The 27,786-nt window shown below is 40.6% G+C and overlaps 1 protein-coding gene across 2 annotated transcripts in view; it reads left to right on the forward strand.

The window, feature by feature from the left end:
• LTK (leukocyte receptor tyrosine kinase) overlaps positions 1 to 27,786 on the forward strand; it is a 127,974-nt gene that overhangs the window by 54,494 nt on the left and 45,694 nt on the right. For both annotated transcript variants that reach the window (XM_087951680.1, XM_087951681.1), the window contains 6 exons: positions 2,613 to 2,785; positions 11,270 to 11,364; positions 20,531 to 20,632; positions 23,039 to 23,216; positions 24,244 to 24,394; positions 26,269 to 26,400. In XM_087951680.1, the coding sequence (XP_087807806.1) occupies positions 2,613 to 2,785; positions 11,270 to 11,364; positions 20,531 to 20,632; positions 23,039 to 23,216; positions 24,244 to 24,394; positions 26,269 to 26,400 (831 nt within the window). The remainder of the gene's footprint in view (positions 1 to 2,612; positions 2,786 to 11,269; positions 11,365 to 20,530; positions 20,633 to 23,038; positions 23,217 to 24,243; positions 24,395 to 26,268; positions 26,401 to 27,786) is intronic.

Genomic DNA, 27,786 nt, shown 5'->3' on the forward strand with positions numbered 1-27,786 from the left:
TTTCAAAGTAAAACAGTTTGCACACCTCTACTCCCCATTTTTTTTTTCCTGTGGCCAACGATCATATCATGAATTATTATACGAAAGAAGGAAATAGTTGCAGGTATTAGAATCAAACTTCTCTTCAAGCAGGCTTTGGGTTACCTTGGTGTTATAATCAAAGTTGGGAAGGTGGGATGATTGAATAACAGCACATTCAACTCTGGTATGAAAAAGACATTTTTCCTCCCGGAACTTTATTCCGGAGTGAGCTGACAAAATAGAGACCCCTTTCATTTGAATTAGCAAGGTCTGATTAAGAAGCGTAGAAATAGCAGGATATTAGATCGGCTTTAAATTTGTGCATAATACCCTGATTTGTTCTAAAGCTAGTTACCATAGTTTCTCAGCTTGGATGAAATGAGTAACTGTGATAAGAGATGTCTGGATTTCTTTGCTCTTGCTCTGAAGAAAGAAACAACCAAAGGGAGCACAAGGACAGACAAAAGGCATATTCATAGATTAGCTTATTAAGCCTTTGCCTACTTCTGCCATATGAAAGTGATACAAAGAATCAGAAATAGGAGCTTTCTCTCATTGCTGTAATTTAACCAATTCTCTCTTTATACAAGCCCAGTTATTCAATTCTATCACCTTGTTTACTTCATCCTCCTCTCAAATGGAAAGACTTACCAAAAAGCTGTATAAGTAATTATCATGTATGTATGTATGTATGTATGTATGTATGTATGTATGTATGTATGTATGTATGGTATTCAGCTTTGTCCCACGTCATTATAGTTGTGCTTTTAAAGTTGTAGTGATGTTTCGGCAGAATCTCATCTGCCATCATCAGGCTTGTGTATTGGGTTAGTCTGTGTGTCAGGCTTTTGCAGCCGTTTCTGTTTTAAATTTGATCCCAGCCTCGTGCTTTGTTAGAATGTTTTTTTTCCTTCATCTTGATTGGTTGGGAGTCTTGGTCTGTGTTTATTGGTCTTGGAGTTTGCTGTGTTCTGCTTGATTGGTGTTTCTAATATCTTCTGTCTGTTTTGTAGCGTTTTTTTGTCTTGATTGACTGGCAACATTGTGTTTTGTGTATTGGGGGCTTTTAGCACGGCTTGGCTTTGGGTGAATGGCCGACTATCATTTAAAGCAGACAATCCAGACAAAAAAACAATATATCTATTATTCAGTACCACACACATCATGATCAAGATTGGATATGTTATGGACAAAGCGTAATATAAAAGAAATAGAAATTGAAGCTAACACACAGGGTGACCATAATCCTATTAAAATAATTTGGAAAGGATTGAAAAAGAGCAGAAGATGGATGCTAAATAAGGAGATCCTAAAAGAAAAAGAATGTGTCAAGATGATGGAAAAAGAATTGGAGTTCTTTCTGAAAGAAAATAAAAAACAACAAACATCCATTCCAAACTTGTGGGACACGACTAAAGCATACATCAGGAGCTTAGCAATTTCATATAATACACGTAGATACAAGGAAATAAAAGGAGAACAATCTAAACTACTAGATAACTTAAGGAGTTTTTCTAACTTAAGGAGTTAGAAAAAACATTAGAAAAAACACCACATAATAAGACTTTGCTTGTTAGAAGCTCCCTAGGAAGGTTGCAGATGACAACCCCAGAATCTTGGGGTGCTGCAACCATCAGAAAATCATGTCAGTTACCAGGCACCCAATGTTTGATCACTTGACTGAGGAAATGGCAACGGTGGTCCCAAGTCACTTTTTTACAGTGCTGTAGTAACTTTGAATGGTGATTAAACAAATGGTTGTACGTTAAGGACTATGAATACACATATATTGAAAGGCAGACATTTTTTTCTCTCTTGTATCTATGTAGATTGATGATGATTATTGCAATTGATCAGCTGTAATGTTTCATGCATCTGATCTGATGAAGGAGATTTTAATCCATGGAAGTTAAAACCATCATAAAACGTGTTATCTTTTTTTATCTTTTATGCCCCAACTTTCCCGACAGTGACATGGGTGGCATATACATTTAATTAATTTATTATATTGTAATTAATTATATGCTGACACTTTTTCATTAAGTTCTTCTCTGATATATGATGGTGATAAGGTTGCCTTCACTCCGGATCAAAAATTACATGCATTGGCCTGGCAAATAAATACCATTTTTTTCAAGAACTTTTCATTTCTGCCCACGTTAAAGGAAACAGAGCATTTTGCACAGTTTCCTGTAAATGTATCAGCTCATGCATTGCTTCCTCCATATGGCTGCAGTAGTGGATATCCTTTCTGGCTAGCTTTATCTTTTGTAAGACCAGAAAACTATCCTTTTCAAAACCAGAAAGTTTGGCTTCAGTTTATATGTGATAAAAATCATAAAGGCAGAGAAGCATCTGACTAATGAATGTTCTAATGCTTGAGTCAAGATTTTTTTTATATATATTTCTCATCTTCATGTGATTCATTCCCAGGAAGTTGTGTGATATTATTTTTATGAAGCTCATAACAGGACCCCTCTGGATATAAAACTTTTATATCTGTGAACCAAGGTTATAGTCCTCAAATACAGTACTTATAAAGGACCTCATATACAGTTTTTCTCTGTTTCATCACTTTATCTTCACTTTAGGTCCAATTCTCAGCATATGTTTTTGGCAATTACAATGGCACCATTTCATTCATGGTACAAGAAGATGAAGGAGCAACCAATGGCAGTGTGGCACTACAGATATGGGAAAAATCAGGGAGTTGGAGCGATCATTGGTTTCTCATAACTTTGGAAATGCCAAGCCTTCAGAACAGGTAACTATAGCATTGGGAATATTCATCATTACTATCATTACCTGTGCATTTCTTAGCTTGTGGCTTGTGACTTTTAAGGGGGATTAAGAGACAATAGATGGAGGATTCCTAGACATTCCTCCCGAATCCTCCAAGCAAACTTAATAATTTGTCACAAAAGTATGCTATTGCATAGCCCAATATGAAACCTGGGTGTTCTTTGTTTTTTTTTTCTTCTAAAGACCATATTTATCTCACAAAGCATATATACAAAGTTCTATCTCTTATTCTGCTGAGGGGAGGAGGGAGGGCTGGGAAGAAGGACAGAGGAGGAAATTGCAAATGGGAAGAAAGGTGAGATTTACAAGGGCCACACTGGAAGAGAAAGAAAAGATAGGTTCTGACTTAAAGCACCTACTGTATGGTAGCAGACAGAGCATCAAAAGCTACATAAGTCTACCATCATTTTGCCACCTGCAGAATTTTAGGAACAATCAAAAGCTTCTAATTACCAATAGAAGAAAATACTTACAACTCAGGGTTGAACTCTGGAATCCTTGGTGTCCTCTGAGCTTGGTGGTTTGATGATGCACAGATAATGTTACCTGGTTTGGTAATGAAACAACTGTAATTAAACCACCAAGCTCAGAGAACACCAAGGAACCCACGGAGTCTAATTAATTAAACACTATTTTGTTTCCTTCTCCATGCCCCACTCCCCTCTTGATTTTGTAAACCACAAAATGAAATCTTCAAAATGAAATCCTGATTTTAGTGATGAATAAAAAAGGAAGCAAGGGCATTCTTCCAAAAAAAATTTGTGGTTTTGAATTATCTTGGTTTGTTTTTTTCTCATTTCCATTAATATGTTTATTTTATCATGTAAACTCCCATTTTAATTGTATATATAAGATTACGTTTAAATTATTAAAAGTAAAGTGTATGTTTATTCCGTCCTTATTCTTACCCTTAGTGTAGTCTTTAATTTTATTAATGGGGAAGGCACATACATTCATTTTATAGAGTCAAGTTATTGCAAACTTTGAAAACCCCTGCCCTACATTGTACCATCAATGTGCAAGATACTTTTCCAAACACATTTTGCTTTAAGGATTTTAGCGTGTAAGGACATAATACAGGATGGAGAAGGAAATTGAATAAGAACATATAATACATGTTCTTAAGACATTATCCCAAGGATACTGCCCCAAATTTGAAAGAAACCCTAGACTTCTGGGTCCTACAATATGAACAATTTATTTCTCACTTAGTTGTGCTGGGATTTTAAACTGTCACTAAGCTGGGGTTTGTGGAGTTAATAGTGGAGGTTGTGCTTAATTTCTGCACAGAAAATAATACTTGCCTCACATATTGCTGAACTTCAAGTCCTAGGAGAAATGCTAACTTACACATACGCACACATCAATAGCCCAGACAAAGCAAGCAAAGGTGAAAATTAGTTCTTTGTAGCACTGGAAGAACTTGTCTTTAAAGTATCACGCTGCTGGAGAGAAGGAGTTACTTTCTCTCTTATCTTTTGTCTGCAGTGGAAGTGAGGTATCTTTTACCACAGAACTTCAGCACAGTTCATTTTTGTTCATTAGTATTTCAAGTCAGCAGAAGTGAAGACTTGGATTGTCTTTAATTGCTTCTGAAAGTTTGGTGAATGAGGAGTGTGGTAATGTGGACATTTTCTTAGGCTTAGTGAGGATTGAAGAGGCGTAGGAGAGAAAGGAAGGGAGGGAGGGAGGGGGAGAGAGAGAGAGATAGAGAAGGAGAGAGAAATACACACAAAGACACAACCCAAAATGACATGTAATGGCTTTGGGATGGGGTTTTAAGCATAGTATTCTGAAGAGAATACTAAGTGTTATTGAAAGGAAGTGGTGTTGAAGAAGAGCCAGCAGTCTTTTAATTGAATACTAGGGTATGAATTGAGAGACAAGGCTGAAAAGGAAACCAAAGTGAAAGATGTAACTGTCAACCAATTGTTATGGATTGACCATTGAGTAAAATAAACCTTTCAAGTTGAACTTGGTCGTGGGGATTTCAATGGACACTTCTATGTAGTTTTCTAGGTAGCAGCATGGAAGGGCCTTGTCATCACCTTCATTAAATATGCTATAACACTTATAAAAGTCCTCCTCAAATAGAAAATAAACTTCTACAGCTCCTGGAATTCTTCTCTACTCCAGACCAAATTCTGAATGTTTGAAGAAGTCCTGAATTCCGCTGTTTGTTGCTGATGAATCTCTGTCTGCACAAATATATACACACTAAACACTGGTCTATTTTCTGTGATTGTTGCAATCAACTGCTCTTTATGCTTATTCAGTTCTTTTGAAAAGAAGTTGTATTACCACTATTGTAACTAATTGGAGATCATGGGTTGCATATGAGAGAGAAAGAATGTCATGACACTATGTAGCCAACAAAATGCAACTCCACAGTGCCAAGTGCAACCCTATTGTAATAATTATTGTCCTATTCTAAAACTGATATAAGTAGTGAAGGAAAGTGTTGCCATAGCAACAAGGCCTACTCTGTGTTTTTCCTGCTGCTGTGCTGATTGGATATATAATGTTGTTGCTAGAAGCAAAATGTTGTCATTGTTCACTTGTTTAGTGAGAAAGTGTAACGTACCTTTTGCAAAGGAACTTATCTCCCACTGTTCACATATCACTATATTTATCTCCTTTTTGGAGCCTATAATACAAAAGTACATAACTTTTTCATGTTCAAAAGCCTCACTTGGTCTTCCAGGTAAGGAAAATAGTGAACTAAATCTTATTGACAGTTTCCCAGTATGATTTGATTGCTTATTGTACTCTTTGACTATTATTAAGTGTTGTACCTGATGATTCTTGACTCTTGATGAATGTATCTTTTCTTTTATGTACACTGAGAGCATTTGCATCAAGACAAATTCCTTGTGTGTCCAATCACATGGCTAATAAAGAATTCTATTCTATTCCAAAAGATCAGAGACACAGGGGTGACAATTGACAGGCTGGCAAAAAGCTCAGACCAGTGGATAAGACCACCAGATAAGGAGAAGATGAGAGATCACCCACTTGTGGTCTGGACAGTTACTCCACACAAGGTAGCCACAATATAGTGGTTGTCCTGTGGATCTAGGCACTGGGAAATGAGGAAGCAATCATGGTAGAGCCTTTAAGGTCACAGGGTTTTACCACTTCATTTTCTAATCATCCTTGGATTTGCAATTATTTTACAGCTAAAAGAGATCTTCCAAACAAGTTTAAAAAGCTACCTGATGAATAAAATTTCATGCCCATTTTTTAAAAAAATCTATTCTTAAAAGTGGCTGCCTGATTAGAGTATAATGACTGGATGAGTTGGAATAGAATATGGAGACACAAAATAGTTCAGAATTGGAAAAAGCAATTGGCAAGGTTGCATCCTGTCACCTACACGTAAACTATTCAACATGCACACATAAATATTTATGAGAAATGCATATATGGAGGAATCTATCACTGGAGTTAAAATCAGTAGTAGTATATCAACAACCTCCTATATGTAGATGATGCAATACTGTTCATGGAAAGCAAGGAGGATCTGGAGTGGCTAATCCTGAGAGTCAAAGATGAAAGTGAAAACAGTAAGGGAATTCAACTTCCTGGGCTCTAAAATCCACCAAAGTCATGTCTGCATCCCTGATATTAGAAGACATATAGCGCTTGGAAGAACTGCAATGTCCGGCATAAATAACTTTTGGAAAAGTAAAGAAATCAGCCTCATGACCAAATGCAGATTAGTTGATGCAATAATTTTTCCAATTGCTATTTATGGTTGCGAAACTTGGACTCTGAAAAAAGGCAGACGGAGAAGGGTAGATGCCTTTGAACTGATTACTGATTACTGATTACACAACCCATGACTGCAAAAATAATGAACAAAGTCCGAACCTCAACAAAAATATTCCTTGAAGCCAAGATCGTCAAACAGAGACTGTCATACATTGTTGATATCATGAGAGCTGACTCATTCGAAAAGTCAATCATACTGGGAACGATCAGCAGAAAAAGGAGAACACACTGTCCTGGTACCTACTGGCAGGACACCATAAAGCAAGGGTTTCCAACCTTGGCAACTTTAAAGACTTGTGGACTTCAACTCCCAGAATTTCTCAGCCAGCAAATTATGGGAGTTAAAGTCCACAAGTCTTAAAGTTGCCAAGGTTGGAGACACCTGCTGTAAAGGATGACACTGTGATGACCCAGAGTGTAACACAAACGTAACAAACTCCAAAACGTAAATAAATGTGCTTTAATGCCTCCAACTTGGCCCCTCTGTTCAATAATTCTCAGTTGGAGATAAAACGCATTCAAAAATAGTCTTTAAAAGAAAGCAATACAGTTCAAACTTAATGAGCAGATAGAGGTGAAATAAAAACCTAAAACAAACTACAATGAAGGAAATTCCACAACGGACCAGGATAAGTAATTACCAACTTCAAGGAGATAACAAGGCACAGCCTGTTGGAAGGATGCCAACCAAGATAACTTCAGCCCAAAATAACACACGCTTTGCTTCTGACAATGCTGTGCCTTCATCATCTCTCTTACATACTATTCTCTCCACCTGCAACCAATGAGGGGGATCATGGCCGCTTCCTCTCTTGTAAGCCAAGTTGTTGCCTTCTCCCTTCCTTCCTGCGTGTCCTAGGATGAAGAGGGGATGGGCCCGGTTCTTCCTCTGACTGCCCAGCCGGCCTCTGCCCTTCCCCAGCCTCCTCCACAACCTCCAGAGCCACACCTCCATTCCAGGGGTGGGATCTGGCCGGTGTAACTACCGGTTCAGTGATTTACGATTTGCACGCGTGTGAATCGTCATCAGCTTGCTGCCTAGACAACTGACCAGCGCTGCGCGGGGGTGCACAGCAGTTGAAAAAGCACTTTTTTCCTGCTTTTTCAACCGCAGCTGTACTGAGCAAAGCAGCTGAGGTTGAAAAAGCAGGAAATAAAGGTCAGGTAAGAGCCCGGGCAGGTGGGTGGGCCAAAACAGCAGCAGACATAGAACCGTTCCTGTGTCTGCTGCTCTTCAGAGCTACTGGTTCTACAGAGCTGGACAGAAACGGTAGAATCCCACCCCTGCTCCATTTCCTGTCAGCTGTTCCTCCTCTCCCTCAGAGTCTGACTCTAACAAGGGCATGACAGACACTGGGATGACCATGGCGGATCTGATGGAGGCGGTAGAAAGAGGGGCTTGGAAAGTGCTGATCCATTGAGTGGCTGAGGATTGGACACAACTGAATTGCTGATGACGATGACAACAACAGATAATAATATGGCAGAATTTATGGATAGTCAGGATAAAGAGGAGATAACACATTCTACCTGATAGAGTAATATTGGAAAATAAAGAAATTGAGAATGGTAAGATAAAGATGACAGAATGGAAATACAAATGACAAATCAAAAGATGCAAAAGAGTTTGAGCAAGAATTTATTTTGTATTTACAAAAGAGATTTTCTAAAACCTTAAATACATGTTTTAGATGCAAGAAATAAAGTCTGAATGGGGATTCAACCTTACAACAGCAACTTTATGAATTAAAGATTAAGATTGTTAGACATTCCTTCCATCCCTATTCCCCCAAAAGAAATATAAAGTTGACTTGTTTGACCAGGGATAAAATAAGAAATACTTTTGTAGAATTCTGGAAACCTTTTATGGGCTTTTTGCTGACACTAGACAGAAATGAGAATGAGTTTTGGATGTTAAATGGACAAGAAAGACCTTGTTATGAGAAGTGAGCCACGTACATAATTTCACAGGAGGTTGGAAATTATTAATTTGTCTGTACTTGTTGCAAGGAAAATCAGGAGGTGCTTCTTTTAAAAAAAAAATCAATCTCTTTTCTTTTTTTTTCTTTTCTTTCTTGTACTTTGTATTGCTTTTTTTTCCCATTCTTTTCTTCTCTTCTTCTATCACTTTGAATTATTATTTTTAAACACCAAACAAGGCCCACTGGGCTTTTGAGAGACATAGTGGGAATTGTGCTTCAAAATATTCTTGAGGGGTCCAAGACAAAAAAAATAAGGTAATCTGATTTAAACCTATTTAGAATATAACATTCACTTTCTAGTCATATCATTTCTCATTTATGCTTCTATTAAACATTACAGTTTTGGAAACAATAATCTCACTGAAGCTGCATACAGCTACAGTATTGGAGTTTAAGGTGTATACTTTAGCTCTCCCGCATTGTAGCAGCAGGACTGAGCCCATAATATAGAAGAATAGAGATTTCAAAATTACTCTCCTAGAAGGTTACTCAAAAACAAAAAGGGATTGAATATAGAGTATATAAAAATAAATGCATTTTTTACAGATCACAATACAGACTTAAACTGGCTTGGTGAAAAAGCTGATGCCCCAGTTTAGATTTAAGAGTTTCAAAAAGGAGAATTTCAATATAAATTATTCACAATATAAATTATTATATTCATGCATAGATAAAAGAGCTTAATATTAACTGAGTTAGCAGTACTCAAACAAAACAAATTAAAGGGTTTTAACCCAGTCTTAAATTACCAACTTCTCTATTCCCATACAGAAAAAGTCTAGAAACAGATTCTAATAGTCATCTAGAAATTCCCTATTTCTGAAATCCCACTATAAATAGGGGCTGGAGAAGAATAATTGGTCTCATTTGAGACAATGACAAATCCACACACAGATTGGAGGTTATACAACTTGCCTTGTGGTGTAACCGGAACAATCTAGAACTGAACACACTCAAAACCGTAGAAATGGTGGTAGACTTTAGAAGAAACCCTCCCATACTACCACCTCTTACAATACTAGACAACACAGTATCAACAGTAGAGACCTTCAAATTTCTAGGTTCTACTATATCACATGACCTAAAATGGACACCTAACATCAAAAACGTCATCAAAAAAGCACAAGAAAGAATGTTCTTTCTGCGCCAACTCAGAAAGCTCAAACTGCCCAAGGACCTGCTGATACAGTTCTATAGAGGAATTATTGAGTCTGTCATCTGCACCTCTATAACTGTCTGGTTTGCTTCTGCAACCCAACAGGACGGACACAGACTTCAGAGGATAATTAGGACTGCAGAAAAAACAATTACTACCAACCTGTCTTCAATCGAGGGCCTGTAAACTGCACTAGTCAAAAAGAGGGCTGTGAAAATATTTACAGACCCGTCACATCCTGGACATAAACTTTTTCAACTCCTTCCTTCAAAACGACACTATAGAGCACTGCACACCAGAACAACTAGACACAAGAACAGTTTTTTCCTGAAAGCCATCACTCTGCTAAACAAATAATTCCCTCAACACTGTCCAAGTATTTACTAAGTCTGCATTACTATTACTATTAATCTTCTCATCACTCATTATCACCCATCCCCTCCCACTTGTGTCAGTATGACTGTAACTTTGTCGCTTGTATCCTTACGATTTATATTGACTGTTTCCTAGTATGATTTGATTGCTTATTGTACCCTGTGACTATCATTAAGTGTCGTACCTTATGATTCTTGACTCTTGACGAATGTATCTTTTCCTTTATGTATACTAAGAGTATTTACACCAAGACAAATTCCTTGTGTGTCCACTCACACTTGGCCAATAAAGTATTCTATTCTATTCTATTCTATTCTATTCTATTCTATTCTAGTCTAGTCTAGTCTAGTCTAGTCTAGTCTAGTCTAGTCTAGTCTAGTCTCATTTCTTTCTGCCTTAGTGTTGACTTCCTGGTTTCTCTCAATTCCCCAAAATATGTACTGCAATCATCCTATCTAGGAAGAGAGGGTTTGGGGAGTTTGACCTCATATGTGACATAGTCCAGATCACCTCTGAATCCATGTTAATTAAAATTTAGAAGTCACGTAATTGTTATTTAAGTTGGACAGCTGGGATACCAGACTTGGGGGCCCGCCTTTCATAGCACAAATAAACTAACAGGAATGCTGCTTTTTTTTTTAAATGGAAAACTTGGCTTTATAGCCATAGCAGCTAAATACATCCCCTAATTGGGCACAGTCCTGTTTAATATTTAAAGGGATACACTAGCTAGGAATTCTAAAATATGCGATCCACACAGATTACCATCAGCTTCCATAATAATTATTTTATTATTAATATTATTTGTAAAATTTATTGGCGGCCCATGTTAGCACAGGGTAACTCTGGGCGGCTTACAATTTTAAGATGTTAGTCCTTAAAATGCCACATGACTCTTAATTGGTTCTGTTGTAACAGACAATTTTGGCAGGTTTATTTCAAAAACTCAGTCTATTTGTTTTCATGGAACTATAAAATGCACTAAAGTAAGGAGCACCCTTATCATTTTTTTACACCTCCTGTTTTAGTTATCATCCTTACGCATTTTTTGAAATTGTTCGTTTACATATTTATTAATTGACTTCTATTCTGTAGGTTAATTTTTTTTTAAATACTTCTTCTTTTGCTCTCCCAATATGTTTTGTTAAAAAAACAAAAGCTTTCATCTGGAGCTCCTCGCTAATTGGGGTTGGAATTCACAAGCTGATATTGCTGTGGACAACATGACTTTTGGTCTGGATTGCCTCTCTAATGGTGAGTTATTTTTAATTAAGGAAGTGCTATGTTCTGAGGGTATAAAAGCAAGCAATTATTACTGCTACGTAGAACTTTTTCCCCATAAGCCTTTTCTAAATCTAACATATGTGAAATGTCATTGGAGATAATTGCCACAATAAAAAAATATTAAATAGCAACCCCATTTTTTTTCCCTCTTGAAATCTGGATGTCTCTTCTGTGGTAATATTTTAATTAGCAAAATAATGTATATTCATAGTCCATAGCTAGTACATACCAACATTATGCGCCACTGAAATATGGCAGCAACCTATTGAATGTCTATGGAGATTCTCAGTCATCCAAGTCATGGTTGTACCAAAGGTGGTTTGTTTGTTTTTTCAAAAGTCAACTGAACTTTCCGGTTTTTCTTTGAAGACGTTTCACTTCTCAGAACTGAAGAAGCTTCTTGGATGAGAAGCAAAATGTCTTCAAGGAAAACTGAAGTCCAGTTGCCTCACCTTCTTGGGGCAACCTATTGAATGATAATTTGGTAGGAAATGGCTGTATTACTGTCAGAGAAAAGGGGAAGGGAAATCCCCCATACCATGAAAAACGGACTCCATAACCCTAGCCCACTAGAGACATCTCTTCTGCCTTACTGCTGTACTTCCTGATCCTTCTGCATGTAAGGCCTCCCCAAATCTCCACCCTGTGTTTGCACTGCACAAGAAGCTGAACTGAACCAAGGAAATACTGTAAAAGTTATTCTGTGCAGTGGGCACAATCTTCGATTCTTCCCAACCTTTGGAATTTCTCCCCTTTTTCTGTGCATGAAGCAACTCTACAGTGAAAAGAAAAAAAAAGAGTGGAATATAAACAGGATGCTGGGTTTTTAATTTTATTATAAGTTACATTATAAACATACAAAAATAAACAGAAGTTATAAAATTAAGGAAAATAAGAGAGAGAGAGAGAGAGAGAGAGAGAGAGAGAGAGAGAGAGAGAGAGAGAGAGAGAGAGAGAGAGAGAGAGATGCAATTATCTCCAAGTATTTTACGAAATAAAAAATATATACAACTTCAACATTTTATTTTACATTTAATAACATTTCAGTTCAATTCATCCACTGTGGGAATTAGTGTGTTTTTACATTTTTGTACATATAAGATTCTCACCGCTGTCAACATATACAATTTTATATTTATTTTAAGAATCCTCTGAATTAAACTAAAAATCTGGTCCCAGTATTTTTTGTCATAAATCTATCAGAGATGATAAAAAGTATTCTCCTTAGCAGTTGCATTTTCAATATACATTTTCCACAATTTCTCAGATGTTAAATACCAACAATGTGTCATCTTATTAAAAAAAATCCTTTCAAATTATTATTCAGTGAAATTTCAATCCATTAGTCCACCTGTTTTTCCATTGCTCAATCATTACATTATCACCAAAATTATTTGCCCATTGGTTCATACAATGTTTAACATATTCATTTTCGAAATTCAGTGTCAACAACAATTTATAAATCTTAGCAATAAATGTCCCTCATTGCCACACAACACAATTTTAAACTTGGTATTTGTAACATGGTTTTTCTTATCCAGTTAAACCTTTCTTTTAAATCTAAATAGTGAACTAATATCAAATACGGGAGGTCCTTGGTCCTCTCTAAGCTTTGTTGTTTTCCTCCAAATATTTCGTTACCCAAACAAGGTAACATCATCAGTGAGCAGTGATGATGTTACATAGTTTGGGTAATGAAACATCTGCAAGAAAACAACCAACCTCAGAGTGGACCAAGGACCCTTCATTTCAACCCTGAGCTACAAATATTTTCCGTTATTAATGTCAAATATGCCCTTCCAACTCCAATCTTTCTTTCAACTTCAAATTTAGTTCTCCTTAGATAGGATATAATATCTCACTATAGATCCACCTGATTGGCATACATCTGATTAGAACAGGCTGCTGTACAAGTAAGACAGCATGTTTATTTTAAATATACCAGAATACATCAATAAGATGATATTCTAAAAAACATTCAGGTTCACTGATGCTCCCTGAATTTCTATGAGCTGTATTGTTTTCCTTCAGAGAAGAAGGCCGTTTATTCATCTCTTCTAATTCAATTACATTTTGGAGAAACCCAGCAGCTTTCTGTAATAAAATTACATCCTCCTTTGCCAAGAGAGATTTTGGAGATCCCTGACAGTTCCAATTAATTAATCAGGCAAAGAGTCTGAAGTCTGAAGATTTGGAGGAAGGAAGTGGAAGGAATAGGAAGAGAGGAAAGAGAGCTGGGAGAAAGCTTAATTTTCTTTTTGCTAAGATGGAAATATTCATTTCCTTGTGTGTTCCAGCTATTTAATTCATCTCCTTTCATTACAGAAAAATGTTTTGTGGTTTGTATGAGTCAGAAGGAATGGCTGAGGAGTTGAATGATATTTTACTGCTACGGCTTGTGAAAATGCAGTTTTGATTAGCTGGCCCTCTTCTTCTTTGATAATGAATGCTTTTTTCTATTGCTTAATGTAGGTCCCTGATTAAAATTCTGGGTCCGGAATCTGTTGATTAGAAAATGCATTGTTTGCTACTTCCCACTTCAACTTATAATACTTCTGTATTACTCTTTATCTTATAAGCTTTGCTGCTGAAAATCTCCTCTGTAGGGGCTGTGCATGAGCAGTAAGCAGCTGCTACAATCTGGCTTAATTTCTTCTTCTTAATTTCTTCTGTTAACAGATGCTATTCTATTCTGTTAACATCAAGTCAGCCATGATGTGCCCTAGATCAGGGGTCCCCAACCACCGGTCCGTGGACCGGTCCCGGTCCGTGGAACAAGTCCTACCGGGCCGCTGGCTTGCTGGGCGCCGCCATCTTGTTTTGATGAAAAAGTGCTTCCGGTGAGCTTTTCCGGGTAGAAAGCTCACCGGAAGCACTTTTTCATCAAAACAAGATGGCGGTGCCCAGCTGATGTCGGTACCGGGCCGCGCCATAAAAAAGGTTGGGGATCACTGCCCTAGATAGCAACTGCACAGGTTACTGCCAATGCTTTCTTTTCTAAGACTAGCAACCCATTTGGTCTGAGACCAGTTTGGAGAGAAGCATCCTTATTTCTTTCCAGCAGTGTCCATATTTTGACACAGATAGCTTTCAACTGGATGGTGGGATTTTACCTTGCCTGAACCTATCAACTGATAGCTTATATAAAGGTGAAATGTAATTTGGCCCACCTCCAGCAACTTCAAAATTTAATCAGGTAAGGTCACAAAAAGAACTGGAGACCATCCTTTGATCTAATCCACAGGTTTCAAACTTGCCGTGTCACGTTGCCATCATGTGACAGATCTTTGTGGAGCTTGGGGTGGGCATGGCCTGCGCATAATGCATCCAGCCCGTGGGCCCCAGTCAAACTCCTGATCTAATCTATAAGATGCTGGGTTAGTACAGTGGAACACAGCAGTACTTGACATTTAATACAATTGTTGAATAGTAACAGTAAATTAAAAGTAAAAATGATGAAGAGTAAGTGGGAACTTAGCTATACAGAGGCTAGGGAGGTAAAATGTGAAAAAAATGTGAGTAAAGCTTTAACAAACTCTCTGTTACTATTCAAAGGGGAGGGGTGTTAAGTTTGAGGCATGGGTTTAATGAACGGAGACCAGACTGTAAACCGTGAACTTCAGCTCTTTATTCACAAGCATAACAGAGACAAAAAAAACCCGGATAGCAGCCGCCCTTTTATAGAGTGAACTGCTATCCGGATGACCAATGGATGTTGTTATAGGGTTTGAACCTCGTCCAATGGGACTCGGTCCGCTAATAGCCAATCAGATTGCTCGGAATGAACCAATCATAACTTGCCATTATATGGGCCAATAGGAAGAGCAGGATTACGATCCTGCTATGCAAATGAATCTTTATTAATTACATTTCTTTAGTTCACAACACCCCTCCGCCCTGGGTTCCGTTTGACAGCCGTGGTGACGTAATCGCGCAGGTATGCAGGTTGTTTTATCTGCCTATTCGATTTTCGCTGTTCCACCGGTTTTTGTTTAAAGTTCGGTCCCGGCGGAACGCAAGGCTCGTCTTCGCACGGGGTTGATTCCGCGGTTTTGTTTTCGATACTATCAGGGTCCCTTACATCCATTCCTGGATCGGGCGGGCATGTTTCCACTACGGTGTTCCTCTGTGGGGAGGATGCCCCCGATCCCGGACCTTCTTCAGGTGGCGCGAGTACTCGGTTTAGCGGCCGTCTGTCCTCGATTACGTCATCGTCTATACGGCCTTCGTCCCCCTTGGTATTCCCTCCCCCTTGAGTTTGGAAGTCCGGGGGGTCACGGATATTGGGTTGTAAACGAGATCGAAGTTGATCTATGTGGCGTTTCCATATCTTGCCATCTGTCGTCTTAAGGCAGTAAGATCTAGGGCCAGTGAGGTAGAGTACGATGGCTGGGACCCACAACGGTTCGCCGGAAAGGTTTTTGGCGTAGACCAAGTCGCCTACCTTGAATTGGCGATACATTCCGCTGGATCCACAAGGTTTCTCTGGCGAATAAGACGGGTGTAATCGGTCGAGGTGGGAGCGAAGCTTCCGCCCCATTAAAAGTTCGGCTGGAGTCTTGTTGGTGACACTGTGGGGGGTAATGTGTTGTAGTAAGAGTATTTTGTTCAATCTAGTGTCAATGTCACCCGGATCCATTTTTTGTAGTGTCTTTTTAACGAATTGGACCATCCGTTCCACCCTACCGTTTGCAGCAGGGTGAGCCGGCGAAGTTAAGGCATGGCGGATGCCCCGGTCCGCCAAGTATTGTTTGAAGGTGAGAGCAGTGAACTGGGGTCCGTTGTCGGAAACTAGAACGTCCAGAAACCCATGTGTTGCAAATAATCTATCTAGTTTTTTAATAACGGAGTCAGTAGTTGTGCTTTTCATCTTGTGGATTTCGAGCCAGTTGGAGTAAGCATCCACGGTTAGGAGAAAAGTGTGTCCTTTAGTGGGTCCCGCGAAATCAATGTGGATGCGGGACCACGGGCCTCGAGGAGTTTCCCATTCGGTGGGAATTGCTCTCGGTGGGGCGTTGCTGACTTCTTGGCAGTTTCTACACGTGGTTACCCAGGCTTCAATTTGTTTATCGATGCCTGGCCACCACGCGTAGCTTCAAGCGAGAGCCTTCATGCGGATGATGCCCGGATGTCCTTCGTGCAGGGTTTGCAACACGAGTCGCTGTAGTCTCTCTGGTACGACGACTCTATCTCCCCATAGGATGCAGCCCTTCTGGGAAAATAGTTCCGTTTGCCGGTGTTTGAACGGTGCAAAAGTGGCGGGGGTTTCTTCGACTGGCCACCCGCGTTCGACCCAACTGAGAACTCTTGCGAGGATAGAGTCCCATTTCCCTTGCCGTTAGTGCCGGCGAGTTGAGAGTTTCAATTTGCAGCGTAGTGAGGGTTGGAGCTGGGTCGCTGACGGTTTCCGGAAGTGGGGAACGGCTCAAAGCGTCAGCGTGGTGAATGGCTTTCCCCGGGCGATGCTGCAGTACGTAGTTGTAGGCAGCTAGGAATTCTGACCAGCGAGTCATTCTAGGCGACAATATATGCGGCGTTGGTTTATCACCTGCTAAAATGCCAAGTAAAGGCTTGTGGTCTGTAACTAGAGTAAAGGGCCGCCCGTAAACATATTCGTGAAATCGCTTCACGGCCGATACAATAGCAAGAGCCTCTTTGTCAAGTTGGCTATAGTTTCGTTCAGCCTTTGATAATGTGCGGGAAAAATACGCAATGGGAGCCTCATTCCCGTTTGGTAACACGTGGCTCAAAATGGCTCCAACCCCAAACGGTGACGCGTCGGACGTAATATTTAATGGCAAAGTCTCGTTGTACTGCATTAGCACAGCGTCGGAGGTTAATAAGTCTTTCACCTTTCTGAAAGAGCGCTCCTCTTTGTGACCCCAAACCCAAATAGCTTTCTTGTCGAGAAGTCGATGTAAGGGTTCGGCTACTGTTGCCTTGTGAGGCAAGATGTTGTAAAAATTAATGAGTCCCAAGAAGGCCTGGAGATCAGCCTTACTTTTAGGTCTTGGGGCGTTTTTAATTGCTTTGAGTTTGGTCTCAGTGGGGTGAATCCCTTGTTTATCGAGGAGATACCCAAGAAACTCCACCCGCTCAGTACACAGTTGACACTTATTTTTTTCACCTCGAGGCCGGCGTCTTTGAATCTATGCAGAACCAGTCTGAGACGCTGTTTGAGCTCTTCTCTATTAGGGGCAGCAATTAAAACGTCATCAAAATACGGCACAACCCCTTTTATGCCTTGCAAAAGTCTCTCCATTAGACTCTGAAATATCCCTGGGGCTACACTCACTCCAAACTGGAGTCTGTTGCATTTAAAGGCACCTCGGTGTGTAACGATAGTCTGTGCCTCTGCGGTTTCCGCATCAATGGGTAGTTGTTGATACGCTTGCGCTAAGTCCAACTTTGCGAAGATCTTCCCGCCGCCCAGGGAGTGGAGAAGATGTTGAACCACAGGCACCGGATAAGCGCTCTGTTGGAGTGCATGGTTCAGGGTGGCGCGGTAATCTCCACAAATTCTAATTGACCCATCCGGTTTGATGGGGGTTACGATTGGGGTTTCCCAACGGGCATGGTCAATAGGCTCCAACACCCCTTGGGCTATTAACTTATCAAGTTGCTCGTCAATCTTGGGTTTAAGGGCGAACGGTACCCGACGAGGCTTAAGGCGGATAGGGGCTACTTCTGGATTGAGGCTAAATGATATAGGGGTCCCCTTGTACTTGCCTAAGTTGTCCGAAAACACGTCCTGGAATTCTTGGACCATGCCCTCTTCCCAATCATCGCTCTCAGCATGGTGAATGCCGGCTAATTCAATCCCTAGTGGGGCGAACCATTATAGGCCTAGCAAGCTGGGCCGGTTACCATCGACGACAGTCAATGGAAGTGCTGCACTACGATTTTTGAAAGTTACTTGGACTTGAGTCAAGCCGGCGACTGGAATCGTGTTCCCCTGGTAATCCCTGAGGACGATTTTCTGGGTGCTGAGATCCTGACGACGGATGGCAGGGATGAGTTGTTCGAGGGTCTTCCAGGAAACCATCGAGAGGGACGACCCCGAATCGACTTCCATTTGGCAAGGTTGGTTTTCAATGGCGACTCTCACTCGGATTTTCTGTGAGTCTAGTAGCGAAGCGTGGCCGATGGTTGTCGTTTGGTGTGCCTCTTCTCATTTTGCTTGAAGAGCCAGTGCCCTGTTTCTGTAGGAGTGGTTGTTCTCTTGGTTACCCAAGCGATGCCGATTTATAAGAACGTTTCTTGTGGGTTGTCGGAGGTTGCTCTCCCTTCGGTTCGGGTTGGACTCTCTCTTGCTTCTGCAGACCCGTGCGATGTGGCCTCTCTTCCCATAGGAACGGCAGATTGCGTCGAGGAATTTGCAACTGGATCGCGGGTGGTTTCCCCCACAACCCGCACATGGGCACTGAAATTTTAGAGTTTGTTGATCTTGTTCAGCCCGAAGTCTGTTAACCTCTTCTTCATCACTCTCGGACTGGGACTCGAGGTCCTCATGGTGCGCTGTTGCTGAGTGTCTTTCTAGTTGAGGCGAGGCTTCACAGGCGAATTGACGGAGCGGCGCGTTGGTGCGGCGCATTCGAGCGGCCGACTTCTTGGTTGCCTCTGCTGCAGTAGCATCTGCAATGGCATCTGCAAGACCGATGTCCCCTTTTGCCATGATCTTGCTCTGTACTGTGTGGTCATCTAATCCCAGAACTATGCGGTCTCGCATAGCTTCTTCTAGGTCTGAAAAACCACAGAGGCCTCCCAGGTTTCTAAGGTCAGCGATGAAGTCTGCAATACTTTCACCCTTCCACTGATCCCGTTGATAAAATTCGTGTCTCCGGACCAACGTTGGTACGGCGGGGGCATAGTGAGCCCGTAGGATAGGTTCGAGGTTGTCCCAATCCATTGATTTTACCTCAGCCGGTTTCGCGAGCGCTTTCGCCATCTTAAAAACGGCCGGTCCACAATGGGTCAAGAACACCGCCCGCTTCTTTCCGGGTGTAGCGTCTTTCAAATTGTTGGTTTCCAGAAACATTTGAAACCGATCCATATACGACTCCCAGTCTTCCTTTTCCGGGTCAAAAGGAGCGGGTGGTATAGCGCCACCTGACATCCTGCCGATGTAGATGCGCTCTCAGCCACGTGCTTCGGTTGGTGCTCTGTAGGGTTTAGTCAGCTCTTTTGTCTCCGCATCCCATCCTCGTCGCCAGTGTTAAGTTTGAGGCATGGGTTTAATGAACGGAGACCAGACTGTAAACCGTGAACTTCAGCTCTTTATTCACAAGCATAACAGAGACAAAAAAAACCCGGATAGCAGCCGCCCTTTTATAGAGTGAACTGCTATCCGGATGACCAATGGATGTTGTTATAGGGTTTGAACCTTGTCCAATGGGACTCGGTCCGCTAATAGCCAATCAGATTGCTCGGAATGAACCAATCATAACTTGCCATTATATGGGCCAATAGGAAGAGCAGGATTACGATCCTGCTATGCTAATGAATCTTTATTAATTACATTTCTTTAGTTCACAACAAGGGGGAATGAAAGAAGCTATGCCTTGCTGTGTGTATGAAATAATTAGTTTATAAAAACTAGCCATATTCAAATTGGCCTTCAAATTCAAGAGTGTAGACCAAGGATCTTCAAACTTGGCAAGTTTAAGACTTGTGGACTTCCACTCCCAGAATTCCTGAGTTAACATCACTGGAGGAGGAGTTCTGGGAGTTGAAGTCCACAAGTCTTGAAGCGGTCAAATTTGAACACCCCTGGTGTATACTCTTTAAAAAAACATTGCAGGCAAAACTCTCATCCAGTGATACAAATTAGATGTATTGAGAAGTATTAACATCATACATTGATATCTTGACCAGCTCAAAGTCGACTCAACCTTCCTGAACACTATGAAGTGGTATATAAATGCTATTGCTATATACTGACTATAGAATCCCAGAAGTCTTAGAATTCACTTGCCTAAGCAATTATCAATAAGTCTAGGAACATAGTTGCTGAGATAGTGAGAAAACCCTTATTATTTGAATTTGGTTCAGAAAAGGAACCTGGTTTTTCTTTCTTTTTAATCCAAACCCTTTCTTCTTCTGTCTTTTCATTTCACTCATTTGCAAATCCTGGCAGGAAGAAAACAAAGCCACACTGATGGAGATCAGCACTACTCACCGGCAATGGATAGATTAGATGAGCGTCTTTTTAATCCTTTGGAAGAGCCCCTTCTTTTAGGTAACTATCACTGTGTATCCGTTTGTAATATTCATTTATAAGTAATTTATTGCTAAGATTTCTTCTCATAGTGAACTTATTATTCTCATAAAGCTAAATCCGGCATAATTACTGACATAATGCTAAATCTAGGCATCAGAAATAAAGCAGCTTTTGAATAACATTGCAGTTATAGAAAACTACAGGAACTACTTCGATCCTTTAGACAGAAAGAATAGGATAATTCTTGAATTAATATTTTCTAGTTTTCAGCCGTATTTCCTGTATTTCCTTGGCATAAGTAGTCTTGTGGGTAATATGTGGGTAGAATTGTAAAGAATAGGCCTACTGTAATTCTAATTCACCCTTCGAATGTATAACTTTTTGTACTGGAGCAAAGAAAGTTACGATATTTCTTTTACAAACGTGAATAGCAGAAAATTTTCAGGAGTCTGACTGTGGTCCCTGAATTGGAACCATAATAAAAGGCAAAAAAGTTTTCTATTTATTGATTAGCCCTTGGGCCATATCAAAGTGCAAAGTTCCAGAAACAAATTAAAATTTGATAAAAGCAATTTAAAATGAAATTGGAATAAAATATGATTTAAAATGAAATTGGAATAAAATACAGTCTAAAATGAAATTGGAATAGAATACAAAAGTTTTAGATATAAATAAAATATGATAAAATTAAGGCAAAAGAGTTAAATATTCCTGCTTGAGTTTCAGTGTGGATCAGAGCTCACATACCCCTCTGTTGTTTGCTTTTTCAAATTTATTATTGACCTATATGAATTGAATTATGTCATGTTTGAATAATGCTTATTACTTTTTTATATCAATGACTTAATTTTGTTAAAAAGAAGTGGTATGAAATCCAGTTTATAGTTGTGTCCTCCCAATGAGATGGCTACTGAAATACATATATTTCTCAAAGTAGTTCCAGTTGTTGTTTTGGTTCAAAAATAACCAATGTAAGCAATATTTTGTTTCTTGTTTTTTATTTATTATGGTGAAACCAACAAAGTAGAAATTGATAGATCTTTATTAGGATTCTACCACCTTTCCGTTTTTTTACTTGATCATGCTCAACAAAGCTGCTACCATAAAGTCACTTTTGCTGATTTTTTTTTTTTTCATTTGGTTTAAGCTGGGATCAAACTACGAAAAGCTGAAGATCCATAACATATATTTGTTTTTTAACTAGCTTGCACATCAGCAAATTCAGAATCTTACATGATATCCAATGCCTTCTTAAGATAGCCATTCTGGCTAAAATTTCATTGGAAACGAAATAAAAGAGAGCTTTAAGTGGAGCAAGAAAGAAAGCAGTTCTGATCCAAAGCTCCTCATAATGTTCAGTGCTGCTTCATTGCCATAAGTGATAGAGCCATTAAAACCACTGAAAGGCTATATCTTGTGATCTGATAGCTGCTGAAAACTTTTCGGTAGGAGAAAATAGAGTTGCACAGTTATACATGTGGTTTATTCGGAAGGCATTTTTACAGTGAAAGGTACAGTAACGCGTAAAGATGTACACACTATGTCACTGAGATAGTTAATGCTAGAAATGAGAAACTATTAGTAAAACATCCCCCAGAGGGGAAAGGACTTAGTAGGAAATGTGGTTGTTGCTGTATTGTCTGGAAGTTTTTTACTACTGTATAAAAGTTTTTTACAGTATTTTTATATACATACATATATACACACATACATACATACATACCAGTGGTGGGATTCAATTTTTTTTACTACTGGTTCTGTGGGCGTGGCTTGGTGGGCATGGTGTGGCTTGGTGGGCATGGCTTGGTGGGCGTGGCTTGGTGGGCGTGGCTTGGTGGGCGTGGCAGGGGAAGGATACTGTAAAATCTCCATTCCCACCCCACTCCAGGGAAAAGATGCTGCAAAATCCCCATTCTCTCCCCACCCTACTAACCTGCTTTCCAGCTCCATTTTCCTGTACAGGGCAACAAAAAAAGACCCACCGATCAGCTGGGACTTGGAAGGCAGAGAATACATGGGGCGGGGCCAGTGAGGTGGTATTCTGAACTACTCAAAATTTCCGCTACTGGTTTTCCAAAGTACTCAAAATTATAGTTGTGCTTTTAAAGTTGTAGCAACGTTTCGGCAGAATCTCATCTGCCATCATCAGGCTTCTGTATTGTGTTTGTCTGACGTTTGAAAACTTAAGAAAACATACACACACACACACACACACACATTTTGTATAGTTGTAACATTGTACACCATCCAGAATTATAAGATGGGCTAGTAAATTTAATAAACAAACGACTAGTAAGAAATCAAAAGCTGGACCTGGGCAGATAATAATGCTTTTTTTCCCTTTTTATTATGTGTGAATAAGATCTGGGAAAGAAAGTGAAGTTGACATGCTAATCACAGCTCTGAATGTTTTTCTAACAATAGGGGAAACACCTGTTAATCTCTGGTGGTTTGCAACCTGTGGGGCTAGTGGGCCTCGTGGACCCACACAAGCACAGTGCGATAGTGCTTATCAAGACACCAATATGTCAGTGACTGTGGGAAAAGAGGGACATCTACAAGGGGTACAAATCTGGAAAGTGCCAGTATCAAACCGATATACGTGAGTATCAGTGTGATGAGATGAGGAAATAAGAATACTAAGTAGTCCTTGACTTACAACAGTTTGTTTAGTGACCAGTCAAAGTTACAACTGAAAAAGTGACTTATGATCGTTTTTCATAGTTATGACCTGCATAACTACGCAGTTGCTAAGGGTCAACAACCGTAATGGCATATACTCCATCCATCACATTAAAGATGGGCTGGATGTTTGTTTGTTTGTCTGTTTATTGTTTTGTTAAATTGCCACCTATCTCACCGTGGAGCAACTCTAGGCAGCTTAATTAATGAAAAGGCGTGCAAAAAGAATTAAAATAATAGAACAATAAAGTAAACAGTGACAAAGGAACACAATGAGAATGCATCAATATGATAACAAAAAAGACGAATGAATGGAGAGCAGAGAACAAAGGGAGTTGAATCTGCCATCAATCTAGCAGCCACCTCCAGTGTGGAACTCCCTCCATCTGGTCCAACTGGCAGACCCAGGTCTTCAGACTCTTGCAGAAAGATAGGAAGGTGGGGGCAGATTTCAGCGGATAAAATGTTCCACAAAATGTAGGCGCTGTAGCAGAGAAGGCTCTTCCCCTGGATCCTGCTATTTGGAGTTCTTTGACCAACGGGATCCTAAGAAGGCCTTCTGATAACAGATAATAGATAATCAGAGTTGGAAGGTACCTTGTAGGTCATCTAGTCCAACCCTCCACCCAAGCGGGAGACCCTACACCACGTCTGACAGATGGCAGTCCAATCTCTTCTTGAAGGCCTCAAGTGATGGTGCTCCCACAACTTCTGAGGGCAAAAGCTGTTCCATTGGTTGATTGTTCTCACTGTCAGAAAGTTTCTTCTTCTCTGCTGGCACAAGTAAAATGGGCTTGGCAGTTAGCCTGGGGATCAGATGGGGGATAAAGCAGTTGAGCTGGATATCCCCTCTTTGGAGACAGGCCTGTGGCTGTGAAGAGTTCACCACCTTGGAGCCTCGTTCTGAGCTGTAGAGTTTCTTTCTAATTGTTGTTACCCTTCTCCAGGATTTCAGCCTACGGTGCAGCTGGAGGGAAAGGAGCCAAGAACCACAACAAACGGTCCCACGGGATTTTTATCTCAGCTAACTTCCAACTGGAAAAAGATGAGCTGCTCTACATGTTGGTGGGGCAACAAGGAGAAGATGCCTGCCTAAGGGTGAGGCCTGCACACTTTCTACTCCAAGCACTTGGTGTACTTTGAGGTTGTGACAAAAGGTTGATAAGATATTTCAGGAGCCAGTCTTCCCAATAACGATAGCTCCAAAATAAGAAATAGGTCTCAAAGGACTGCAAAGAGGGTTGGGGGTGGGTTTTTTATGCTTAGCTTGAAGTTTTGTCATTCTTATTGTTGAGTTTCCAATTCATGACTTCTTTGCCGAACCTATAGACTGTTTTGAAATCAAATATTGACAAGTCTGAATGTATTTTAAACAATTGTTGTAACTGATACACTTGGGAGAGGAGGGAAATCCTAGTATATAAACCAAAGAGAGAAAATGCTAAAAGTGGCATTTTTGCCTAATGAGAAGAATAAACGAGCCCAAACTACGCTCAGGATTTTTTTTTAAAGTGCATATATTCTTTGCAGTAGTAAATATATGGATTATAGGATTATAGAAGGAACAGATCAGACATCCAGCCCTTGTTTATCAATGGAGACCGAGGAGCAAGTGGCCAGTTTTAAGTTTCTGGGTGTTACCCTAAAAGAGGACCTGACCTGGGGTGCTCACAACATTGGTCAAAAGGGCCCAGCAGAGATTATACTACCTGAGACGTCTCAGAAAACAACAACTGAATGAAAAACTGCTGGTGACCTTCTACCGCTGTACCACAGAGAGTATCTTAACTTACTGCACCTCTGTATGGTTTGCCAGTTGCACAGTGGCAGATAGGAAAGCACTCCAGAGGGTTAATGTCATTGCCCAGAAGATCATTGGTTGCCCTCTCCCCTCTTTGGAAGAGCTTTATAGCTCCCGCTGCCTTAAGAAAGTTCAAAATATTCTCAAAGATCCATCTCATCCTGGGAACCCTTTTTTTGAACTATTACCATCTGGCAGACGGTACAGAATAATAAAAACAAGGACAAACAGGCTGAAAAACAGCTTCTGTCCCAGGGCAATAGCTCTTTTGAATTCTGCTGTATAGTGCAGTGTTGGTGTGGTATTGGGGTTTTTGGTTCAATGTGTGGAGGGTGGGGGATGTGTGTTTGTGTTTATTTTCATGGTCATGATCTGCACTGAAGATGGTGTTTGATTTCGTTGTACGAGGTGCAATGACAATACAGTAAACTAAAACTACATGCGATTTATAATTCATTGTTCACAAATATTGAAACAGATTAATATAATTTTGGAGCAGGGATCCCTAACCCCTGAGCTGTGGCCCACTACTGCACCTGTGGGCAAGCATCCGCATGCATCCCCACTTGCACAAGCAGCAGGCAAGCATATGTGCACGCACTTCATTTGTGTGAGTGGCAACTCACATGCCCGCTGCTCATGCAAACGGAGGTACGTGTGCATATTTGGCGCTTGTGCAGAACTATCCTCTCCCCCGCCAGTCCGCAAAGCAGGAAAGGTTGAGGAAACTCTGTTTTGGAAGAATTCCGATTGCTATAATTAATATGTTGGATCCGTTCTGATGAATCCTGGGTTCAGGTTCATGTATACAGTCACTGAAGCTCATTGGTTGATTTGGGTCAGGTGGCACGCTTAGTATTCCAGCTCCGTTCACAAGTAATTCCTAGTACTTTAATCCCAATCTGGGATTTCCCCTACTTTATTCTCCTTAGCTGCAGAGGTCTACCATAGGTTTCCATCTGTAGTTAATCATAGCTCAGCATGGCATTGTGATACAACTAAAAAAAATGACTTCCAGAACTATTTCACTGAGCTCCCTGAATAAGGGCAAAATCTAAATCTATCCACCAAATAAATCAAAGATTCACGGAGAAAGATTTTCAGCTGTCTGTGGATGTAAATAAAAATGTTCTTCAGATTTTAATTCTTTTTCTCCCCTTTGCTCTTTCAGATTAACTATCACACTAAGCAGATTTGCCTGGGGGAATCTTCAGAAATTGAAGAAGAATACAAAAAAGCTCAGGGACTGACCAAATGGGCTGGAGGAGGGGGAGGGGGCGGAGGAGCCACCTATGTGTTTCGAGTAAGTGTTCATGTTCTTTTGCAAGCAGTTGCTAAGGACCACTAGCAATTATTTAGCAATAGCTAGCTGTAGTTAGCAATATTTAAGGGCCAGTTGAAGCAGCTTCCCATCTGGAGAATATTTAAACATGGTGGCACAAACATGATGGAGCTCTAGACCAGGGGTTGCCAACCTTTTAAACCTCAGGGACCACCAAACTCATAATTTTAAATCCCGCGGACCAGAGACCCTGGGAAAATCCCCCAAAAAGTCTGCAGGAAAATTTCCCACCCCATTTTCCTACCGATCGATCATTCTTTATTTGGGATTGCAGGATACTGTCTCCAGCTCTATTCTCAGAGGGAGAGAGAGACTTTTGGCTCATGCAAGGAAAGCAGCAGAAGCAGCTGGAGTCTTTCTTTCTCTCCCCCAAACTCTGCCAGAAATGAGTCTTTGCCGGCGCAGCCTCTTGGAACAGGATTGCAGGATCCCAAAGACTCATTTCTGGCAGAGTTTGGGGGAGAGAAAGGAAGAGTTTTGCTGTTTTCCTTGTGTGCAGCCAAAAGCAGAAGAAAGAAGCAGAAAGAAGCAGCCCGGTGGCCAGGCCAGGCGCATGGGGCAAGTGGGGCAAGTTCCTCCCCTCCACCCTTTCCCCCCTCCCCTCACTACCTCGTGTTGTTCGCAATGCAAGCGACGCAAGCCTTGTGTTCCCATGCAGCCTGGATTAATTGCTTTAGGGGGTGCTTTGGGGATCACATTTCTCTGAGGACCACCAAAATTTTCTCATGGACCACCATTGGTCCCCAACCCATTGGTTGGAAACCACTGCTCTAGACAATGGAGAGAGTCATTGCAACAGGGGGAAAATCAAAATATTCATTGCTGGAATGCTTAGCAGCTGATAAATGATATGGCCCCGGATTGAAACCTCCACCATGCAGCCCAAGACAATTTGAATTACAAATGACCCCTGAATTAACATTGTGTCTGTTACTGCCTTTTTCCTTTTTTTGTCCTTTTCTTCATTTTGAATGGTTTGAATCATTACCATTGCTGTTCAGAAGTATAGAGGCAATTGGTAGCATGCCAGTTTCATTGGCAAGGTCCTTCAAAGATTTCTGGGGTGGTTTGCTAAAATGCTGAGGTATGTTCAGTATGGACATCCCAAAGGTGCTTTTTTCCAAGAGGCAACTGGACTGTCTGGTTTTTTGTTGAAGACATTTCGCTTTTCATCCAAGAAGCTTCTTCGGCTCCGATTGGATGGTGGGGAATGGAAGGATTTATACTCCTTGCAGACAGCTGGTCAGTTGCTTTCTTTTAGCAAGTCATTAAGGCCACCTGGAGGTTTATCTGTATCATCAGGGTCACCTGAGTGGTAAGGACTTCAAAGAAAAACCAGAAAGTCCA

Source organism: Notechis scutatus, chromosome 1 (genome assembly GCF_049901735.1).
Source record: "Notechis scutatus isolate UNSWTSFEM ecotype Mainland chromosome 1, rNotScu1.2, whole genome shotgun sequence".
NCBI lineage: Eukaryota > Metazoa > Chordata > Lepidosauria > Squamata > Elapidae > Notechis > Notechis scutatus.